General features: G+C 37.4%; 1 protein-coding gene across 1 annotated transcript; it reads left to right on the top strand.

Annotated features, from left to right (window-relative positions):
• Positions 1-230: 230 nt before the first annotated feature.
• Positions 231-614, top strand: LOC123628303 (60S acidic ribosomal protein P1-like). The gene has a single exon (XM_045537939.1). The coding sequence runs from the start codon at positions 231-233 to the stop codon at positions 576-578; it is 348 nt and encodes a 115-aa protein (XP_045393895.1). The 3' UTR covers positions 579-614.
• Positions 615-10489: the final 9875 nt, after the last annotated feature.

Here is a 10489-nt window from a genome sequence, read left to right as displayed (position 1 = left end):
TAGACCTACCCTTTGATCCAACAATCCCATTATTGGACATCTACCCAAAAGAGCAAAAGACATTATATAAAAAAAAAACAGCTGCGGCAGGCACTGGGCTCTCTTTCCTCAGCTGCCACCGAGGTGCTCGGTCCTTCCGAGGAGGCTAAGGCTGCGTTGGGGAGAGACCTTCACTTTATCCAGCGACTAGCACTGTGCCCGGCAGCGCCAGCCCTGTATTCGCTGGCACCATGACCTCGGTCTCTGAGCTCGCCTGCATCTACTCAGCCCTCATTCTGCACGATGACAAGGTGACCGTCACGGAGGATAAGATCAATGCCCTTATTAAAGCAGCTGGTGTAAATGTTGAACCTTTCTGGCCTGGCTTGTTTGCAAAGGCCTTGGCCAATGTCAACATCGGGAGCCTCATCTGCAATGTAGGGGCTGGTGGACCTGCTCCAGCAGCTGGTGCTTCACCAGTAGCAGGTCCTGCCCCCTCCTCCGCTGCTGCTGCCCCAGCTGAGGAGAAGAAAGTGGAAGCAAAGAAAGAAGAATCTGAGGAGTCTGACGATGACATGGGCTTTGGCTTTTTTGACTAAATCTTTTGTAACGTGTTCAATAAAAAGATGAACTCTTAAAAAAAAAAAGACAGCTGCACTCGAAAGTTTATACCAGCACATTTCACAATTGCAAAGATGTGGAAACAACCCAAATGCCCATCAATACATGAGTGGATTAATAAACTGTGGTATATGTGTGCCATGGAGTACTACTCAGCTATAAGAAACAATGGTGATCTAGCACCTCTTATATTTTCCTCGGTAGAGCTGGAACCCATTCTACTAAGTGAAGTATCCCAAGAATGGAAAAATAAGCAGCACATGTACTCACCATCAAATTGGTTTCACTGAACAACACCTAAGAGCACATAGAGGAGTAACCTTAATCGAGTGTCAGGCAGATGGGGGGCAAGGGGATGGGTGTATACATACATAATGAGTGAGATGCACACTGTCTGGAGGATGGACACGCTTGAAGCTCTGGCTTGGCGGGGGAGGAGGGCAAGAGCAATATACATAACCTAAACTTTTGTACCCCCGTAATATGCTGAAATAAAAAAAAAATTAGAAAACAGTGTTGTAAATTACATAAAAATTAAACAGCTGTTCGTTATAGTAAAAGTAGAGAATCTAAGCTCTAGGGACTCTTAATTTGGAGAACTGATATTTCTTATAACCCCAGTAAAATTTTTGATGAATACCACTGTGATAAATTTTATATTCTAGATAACATGAAGGGATGTTGGAAATTTGTGTATGTAGAATCTACTGGGCTGAATAAATAATTTGATTAATAATGAATATGTAATAGTAGCACCTGCTCTATTTAAAGCATCAATCAATGGCTTGATTAATGACTTTGGAGGGATAAGAAACAAACTTTATAAAAAAGAGAACTAAGAAAGACACCTGAAGGAGGCATAGTGATTTCACTTAAAAATTTGTTTCTGCCCTAATGCATATAAAATGTGACTATATTATTCTGTTATCAAAATATTTTGACAGTTATATAGAAACTATGAACATGTCCCTCCTTCCTTCTTAGAGATTTTTTTCTGTCATGGAATTCCGTGTCTGTGCTTTCTATAGAAGTTATAATCCCCTTACATGTGAATGTACTTTACAGTCAACAAACCAAATAGTTAATTTTATTTCCACAACCACTGGATACAGTAGGCATACATTACCTCATTTACAGTTGTAGAAATAAAAACTTGCAGAGATTAAGCACTCTGGTAAGTGACAAAACCAGAACAAGAACCTAGGTCAGCCTGTCTCCACAATCTATACATTAAATTGTTTTCTATGTGATAATCATATCCAAATCTCTTTTAGTGACTATACCTTACTCACATTAACAAATATTACCTTTAAATCAATATCTAGCTTTTATCAGGAGACACTAATTCCCAAATTCTTTCGGAAGTGGAGTGGATCTTTTACCCAGCCATTTCTTCTATCTTTTATTTTCATTTTAAGCTTTATTGATATATATAATTGTATCTTATCTTTGGCTTGGCCTGCTCTCAGAAAGGGTAAATACTGTTCTGATTTCTAGGTTGCGTGATAAACCAGGATATAATGGTTTCTCTCTGAAGGAAATGAATGGCATTTGTTTAGAGTCGCCTGTGAATAGGTGGACAAGTCCAAACAATTTTAGGAAAGGCTAGTAAACAGTGATAACTGTAAGTCACATCTTCCAATTGAGCATATAGTTGCAAAAATATTAATACTGATATTTTAATCTTGAATTTTCTCACCCCGAGAGTGTCTCACCCCTGAGTATTAATATTCTATTAATAAGTGTAGAAGGAGAATGAGGTGCTTTTATTGGGCCCACTGAAACACTGACACTGACCTGAATTCAATCATTAATTTTCCCATCTCTACCGTGAAGGGAATGTTGGGAGACTGGGAAATACAGATGAATATACCTTTCTTTAGATTATTAGAAACAAATGTATACAATTTCAATACCAAATATCTCTGATCTGAATAACACCATTCCTCTTTCTGTTTATAGTTTCTCAAGGCACAATAAAAAATAGTAGCTCCAAGGAAATTTTCCTTCATAAAGGACTCATGAATGGCCAGTGGCAGGATTTGACAAAGAACAAAAATTTTGACATATTAACTGGAATTTAAGCAACAGGACAAAACAAACCTATCAGGAGAATATGTAAGGAATCTCAGAATAATGGGCAATTGCCATCAAGGAGAACCAGCAGGAAACCACAAATATATATGAATAGTATCTTATATGAGAATAATTTTATGTATGGTGTTGCTGTAAACATTCTAGTACAGAAATCTATTTTATAGAATGCCTTTTTTTTCAGTTTGGTAGATTCTCAGTAATGGGATTGCTGGATCAAATGGTAGTTGTACTTGTATCTCTTTGAAGTATCTCCATATTACTTTCCACAGAGGTTGTACTAGTTTGCAGTCCACCAGCAGTGTATGAGTGTGCCTATCTCTTTGCATCCATGCCACTATTTATTGTTTGGGGACTTTTTGATAAAAGCCGTCCTCACTGGAGTTGATATCTCATTGTGATTTTGATTTGCATTTCCATGATTAGAGATGTTTAGCATTTTTTATATGTTTGTTGGCCATTAGTTGGTGATAAAATGTAACCAAAATGTTTGTACCCCCATAATTTCCTGAAATAAAAAAAAAAAGAATTGTTTCTGTTCATGTCCTTTGCCCACTTTTTAATGGAGTTTGTTTTTTTCTTGCTGATTTTCCTGAGTGCTGTATAGATTCTAGTTATTTGCCGTTTATCAGATGTGTAGCATGCAAATACTTTCTCCCATTCTGTGGGTTGTCTGTTTGATTTCGTGATAGTTTCCTTGGCTGTGCAGAAGCTTTTTAATTTGATCAAGTCACATTTATTTATTTTTGTTGTTGCTGTCATTGCCTTTGGGGTCTTCTTCATAAATTCTTTGCCTAGGCCAATGTCTATAAGAGATTTTCCCACATTTTCTTCTAGAATTCTTATAGTTCCATGCCTTAGGTTTAAGTCTGTTATCCACCGTGAGTTGATTTTTGTGAGAGGTGAGAGGTGAAAGGTGCAGATCCTGTTTCAGTCTTCTACATGTGGCTATCCAATTTTCCCAGCACCATTTATTGAATAAGGATTCTTTTTCCCAGAGTATGTTTTTGTCTGCTTTGTCAAAGATTAGATGGCTATATGAGGATGGTTTTATATCTGGTCGATGTCTCTGTTCTTGTGCCAGTACCATGATGTGTTAGTTACTATAGCCTTGTAGTATAGCTTGAATTATGGTAAGTTGATGCCTCCCAAGTTGTTCTTTTAGCTTAAGATTGTTTTTGCTATTCAGGGTCTTCTCTGGTTCCATACGAAGCACAGAATTATTTTTTCTATATCTGTGAAAAATGATGTTGGTATTTTAATAGGGATTGCATTGAATCTGTAGATCACATTGGGTAATACAGACATTTTAACAATGTTTATTCTGCCAACCCATGAGCATGGTATGGTTTTCCACATGTTTACCTCCTGTGCTATTTCCTTCCTCAGTGTTTTGTAGTTCTCCCTCTAGAAGTCTTTTATCTCTTTAGTTAAATATATTCCTAGGTATTTTATTTTCTTTGTTGCTACTGTGAAGGCTTTTGAGGCTTTAGTTTGGTTCTCAGTTAAACTGTTGTTGGCATATAGGAATATTAATGATTTGTGTATGCTGATTTTGTAACCTGAGACTTTGCTAAATTTCTTTATCTATTCCAGTAGTCTCATGGCAGAATACACGAGTGGATTAATAAAATGTGGTATATGTATACCACGGAGTTCTAGTCAGCCACAAAGAACACTGGTGATCTAGCACCTCTTGTGTTATCCTGGGTCGAGCTGGAGCCCATTCTACCAAGTGAAGTATCACAAGAGTGGAAACACAAGTACCACATGTGCTCACCATCAAAATGGTATTAATTTATCAACACTTATGTGCACATACAGTAGTGACATTCATCATGTGTCAGGCAGGTGGCAGGGGGGAGGAGGGGTTGTGTATATTCACACCTAATGGGTACGGTGTGCACCATGTGGGGGATGGACATGCTTGAAGCTCTGACTCGTGTGGTGTAACGTCAATATATGTAACCGAAACATTTGTCCCCCCATGATGTGGTGAAAAAAGAAAAGAACAACTTTATGTAAGGAGGATGTAATAATAAGGAAGAGTCCAGGCAGTTCAGCAGAGGAACTCAGAAGGAACATGGATTAGTTGATATTCAGTCTGTGGCCTGAAGTAGGATTCCAGTGTTTAGGAAAGCAGTATACTATAAGGCACACCCTGGTCTAGATTCCACATTATTTACTCAAGCGTTGAAAAAGTGACAAAGGCCTAGTTCATTGAAAGTAAAGCATGGGTGAAAAGGAAAGGAGAAAGTGGACAGTAATATAACTAGGGTATAAGGTTGGAGTGGCAAGTCTGACTAGTTCTTTGGTCACCAAGCTATGCATCACATTATGTCTATACTTGCTCCTAGAATCTATTTCAGTGCTGAGCTGAAAATCAGCATTACAATGCCCTGCTTTGAGGACTAGGGCAAGGAGCTAGGGAAGTTATTACTATAGTATCTAGAACAATGCCATGTTTCTTGTTGGTATTCGTGCATGCTGGTAGAGAAACAGTACCATGATCAGGGGAACAAAGCCTGAATCAGATGACGGGAACCTTGATTCCAGTCTTGGCTCTGCCAATAACTAGTTCAGCAAACTTCGACAGGTCACTTTTCCTCTATGAGCTTTATTTTTCTTCTATATATAGTGAGGGATTTTAGCCATAAAGATCTCTCATCTGTCTCTCATTTTTAACATTCAATGGTAATGGGGAAAATGACTTGTATCTACTTAAGTTTTTCTATTTAGGACAGGTATTCTGAGATACATGACTGACTCTACCTGAGATCAGAGAAGATGCTCACAACTAAATCAACATCTCGATTGGGGTTTTTATTCAGCTTACTATGCCCTACAGACACCATTAAAAGTATGCAAATTGGTTTCCCCGATCATCACCTAAGTGCACATTTGGGAATAACACCAATTGGGTGTCGGACAGATGTGGGGGGTGGGGGGAGGGGATGGGTGTATACCTACATGATGAGTGCGTTGCGCACCGTCTGGGGAATGGACACCCTTGAAGCTCTAATTCAGGGGGATGGGGGGTCATGGGAAATATACATAACCTGAAATTTTGTACCCCCATAATAAGCTGAAATTAAAAAAAAAAACTAAAAGAATAACATCTTGTTTTGACTTTTTTTGTCCCTCTCCCCCCCTTTTTTTGCCAAGATTAAAATGACGTCACTGAGGGACATATAGAATTAGTACCTGCAGGGACATATAGAATTAGTTTTTCTTTTTTGTTGTTGTTGTTGTTTATTTTGCAAATGAAATGAACACTTTTTTTTTGATAAAGAAGTGGTAATACTTGGCAAAGGCCACCTGCACATATGTAATTAGTGGATAATTATTAAGCTGTGTTTGATATGCTTCTCAAACTAATGAATATTTTATTTTTCTCTGAATTTCATCCAAACTATTGTGATTCTATCTCCTATTTGGTCTAAAGACTTGATTTAGAAATACTTCAAGGATAAAATGTGTCTGATATTTTCATCTTCCAGATGCCGGAAGGAAAGGTAATGGATTCACTCTTATGTTGTTTGTTTTTTTTTCCCCCTTTATAATGTTATATGTTTGTTAGTTTTGAAATATTTTCTGGCCAACAATGCTCTTTTTGTTTGGCAGAATTGTATCTGTTGGACAATACTATTCATGCCTCATTTAACAGCGCCTCACAATTTATAGCATTGCTATTGATTATGCAATAATGTCCCTTTGGTAAGCCTTGCAATTTCTTGACTCAGGGTGACAAGGAAATAACAAGAAAGGTTCATGCCTCTGAAAACTTCTGGGCTTATCCTAAATCATTTTATCCCTTGCTTGCTAACCATCCAGACATCTCACAACCATTTACCCTATTCTAAATTTTAGGCCCATGATTAAAAGCCAACATGTGAGTTTTATATTAAAGCGTATATCTCTGTTAAAATACATCAACACAATCATTCTTTGATTTTTAATTTCTAAAACAATGTGAGGAACTAAGAAAATTAAATGGAGCTATATGAATTGAGTCCTTATTTCCTTTTGGCTGTTAAGGAATGATTTTTTCAAAGGAAGTGGTATTTAATACAAGTCCTATGAGGGAAAAAAGAGAAAATGCATTCTAACATAGTTTATATATACTAATATTTCCATTTTAAATTTTTTCAAGGACCTCTTGAAAATATATTTAACTATTGTTACACTAATGCCTTATCTCGCCTGTTGAACTTGTGGCTCTAAAGTTGAAATATTATAGTTTCATAAATTTGATATGGCAAATATATTTGATAGTTATAACTTCATGGCTCCTGTCATCTTTTATTTTATTGTCAGTTTATCAGCTTTCCTATGCAATGACCAAAATATGTTTATCCAACCACATTATTCATAAGAATGATAGTGTCCAAACTTTAATTTTCCACCATTATGGGACTGCACCACAATGTTTCTATAAACATATGTACATTTATTTAAGGTATATCCACAAGTAGCAGTATGTCATTGAATTATTATTATTAGTGTGGAAATTATGGAAATTAAGTTATGTGATTAGGAGAGGAATTTTATACTTACTAATCTTTAATTTATGGCATTAAGATTTATGAAGTCACTAGGAATTTGTCTGATTAATGGATAATAGCAAGAGGTTTTTAATGATGAAGATGTTGCTAATATAATGACAATTTTTAGTCAGGAGAATATTTATTTATTTATTTATGTTTGAGACAGGGTCTCACTTTGTTGCCCTAGGTAGAGTTCAGTGGCATCATCATAGCTCACTGCAACCTCCAACTCCTGGGCTCAATCGATCTTCCTGCCTCAGCCTCCTGAGTAGCTGGGACTACAGGTGCCACCACCACGTCCTGATAATTTTTCTATTTTTAGTAGAGACAGGGTCTAGCCCTTGCTCAGGCTGGTATCCAACTCCTGAGCTGAAGCAATCTGCCCATGTTGTCCTCCCAGTGTGGTAGGATTACAGGCGTGAGCCATTGTGCCGGCATCACGGGACTCTTTAAATTCCATTTTTCTTTTATGAAACGAAAATCTTGGTTTAGTTTTTGTTTTCATTTATTCACTGAACATCTAATACTATGAGACAATGTCCTAAGTGTTGCACGTACACGAGTGAGGAACTCAATAAGTATTTTTTGCATAAATTTATGAAAGATAGAGTGCCTGCCTTAAGGAGTTTAGAGTATCATGAGTGATGCAGAACAGGTACACAGGCAATTGTAATACCAAATGGTATGAACCATTAGAGAAACCCTTGGTACAGACTAAGTTGTCAGGAAAACTTTCACATAGAAAGTGTTTTATAAGTAGATAACTGAAGGATGAGTAGATATTTTCTAGCTGATGGCAATGTGGATGACATAGCAAAGAAATAAAAATGTCCTAAGGAAAAGAAACAACATGCATTCCTAGAAGTTAGAGAGATTATGGTGCCTCTGAGGCCCTTCTAAGCTAAATATGATCAGGTTTTGATAATCAATAATGTATAGTACGTGTGAACATATTCAGACTAATATACTCATATATTTTTTCATTCCTAATCTATTTTTAGTTTAATATGACTCACTGAAGTCAGTATGACAAATAATGACAAAACTAAAATGAACAGACCATAGCTAAATCGTTCATAGATAGTAATAAGTTAGCTGTATCTTCGGACCACTTTGCCTTCCTCAGTGCTTTTGAAGAGCAAAGGAAAAAAGAGTATAGAAACTGAAGAAGGTAAGTATGTTCAATAAATGTACACATATTTACATACAGAAAGTGAGGCAATAATAACCCCACATATGTATGGAATATCATAATCAATTGTGTACTTTCACATATTATATTTCATTTTGGCTTTACAACAACTCTGAGAGGTGGGAAAGACAGATATACAATGTTTAGTGAATCTAGGGTTCTTTCTCAAAACCATACATGAGGACTCAAAGTGGGTCCTCTGACAAGGGTTCTTTCCCTTACAAAAGATTGTCTTTCCAAATCCCCCTAAAGTACATAAATAAATCCCCACAATTCTTGGTTACTAGGTTTTGTTTTGTTATTTGCTATGTTTTCCCTTTAGGGAAAGAAAATTATAATCTCTCATCTACCCTGTAACTATCTGAATATGTGTAGCAAGCATCAAAAATATCTACTGTAGGCCAAAAATTGTGTAGGTTCTTGCCGGGCGCAGTGGCTCACGCCTGTAATCCTAGCACTCTGGGAGGCCGAGGCGGGTGGATCACTCGAGGTCAGGAGTTCGAGCCCAGCCTCAGCAAGAGCGAGACCCTGTCTCTACTAAAAATAGAAAGAAATTACCAGGCCAACTAAAATATATATATAGAAAAATTAGCTGGGCATGGTGGCGCATGCCTGTACTGTAGTCCCAGCTACTCGGGAGGCTGAGGCAGGAGGATCGCTTAAGCCCAGGAGTTTGAGGTTGCTGTGAGCTAGGCTGATGCCACGGCACTCACTCTAGCCCGGGCAACAAAGTGAGACTCTGTCTCAAAAAAAAAAAAAAAATTGTGTAGGTTCTGAGAGTTACATGGGCAAGACTAATAATGGAGATATAAAATAAACATAGATAAAACAAATGGAGAACAATTAATTGTGTAATACTAAATGAAAATACAGTATGAATTGAACTCCATGCTGAAGAAAAATGGGCTGTAAAAAAGTAGTCAGTTAATTTACATATGGTTTAGATACATATAAACAGTTTGGGAGAAAACACAACTGATTTATTATCCATTGGAACTGAAAATGGTCATATTTCTTGGTAAAGCAATAAGAAATTGTCAAATCTTTTTTTTTTTTTGAAACAGAGTCTCACTTTTTTTTTTTTTTTTTTTTTTTGAGACAGAGTGTCACTTTGTTGCCCTGGCTAGAGTAAATGCCGTGGCATCAGCCTACCTCACAGCAACCTCAAACTCCTGGGCTTAAGTGATCCTACTGCCTCAGCCTCCCGAGTAGCTGGGACTACAGGCATGCGCCACCATGCCCGGCTAATTTTTTCTATACATATTTTACTTGGCCAGCTAATTTCTTTCTATTTTTAGTAGACACGGGGTCTCACTCTTGCTCAGGCTGGTCTCGAACTCCTGACCTCGAGTGATCCACCCGCCTCGGCCTCCCAGAGTGCTAGGATTACAGGCGTGAGCCACCGTGCCCAGCCTGTCAAATATTAATGACAGTGTTACACACACAAAGAAAGAACTATACTTAAAGAAAGATAACTTCATCTTGTTTATTTATAAAATTTGAATTATCTTCGTCTCTCCAAAGCCACACATGGTGCAGTCTAAATGCACTTTCTCTGGCCTATCAGAAGGTGACATCATTGATTCCATACATAATATTGAATTATTAATAAAAATCCATGGGAACTTTTTGTTTCATGGGAAATACAAAATAGATTTAGCTATTCAAGAAAAATAAAATAGCTCAGCAAGGTATCAGTGGGGGATTTTTCATTTCAGTTAAAAACGGGTAACATGATGGATTTGCTTTGATTTATCAGTAAAACAAAACAAAGAAGCATAAGGTCATGAAATGCACACATAGGAAATAATAATGGAGACCATTTGCTCATAGTAATAGTCCCGCTAATTGGTTCAATCCACAGGAAACAGTGAGTTCCCAAAATATGCCAGCTTTTTAAATAAAACAGGCTTTTAAAATTACCAGTGATATAAGTTAAGGTGACTCAGGCATCTTCTTAGTGTCAAAGGATCCCAGATGCATTCCTATTGTAAATGGCAGAGTCGCTGGTGCTGCCACCCAGCTATCCCCGCAGTAATGGGTGGTTTCAGTGAGT

Source organism: Lemur catta, chromosome X, assembly GCF_020740605.2.
Source record: "Lemur catta isolate mLemCat1 chromosome X, mLemCat1.pri, whole genome shotgun sequence".
Classification (NCBI taxonomy): domain Eukaryota; kingdom Metazoa; phylum Chordata; class Mammalia; order Primates; family Lemuridae; genus Lemur; species Lemur catta.
This window is presented reverse-complemented; position numbering and strand designations above follow the sequence as displayed.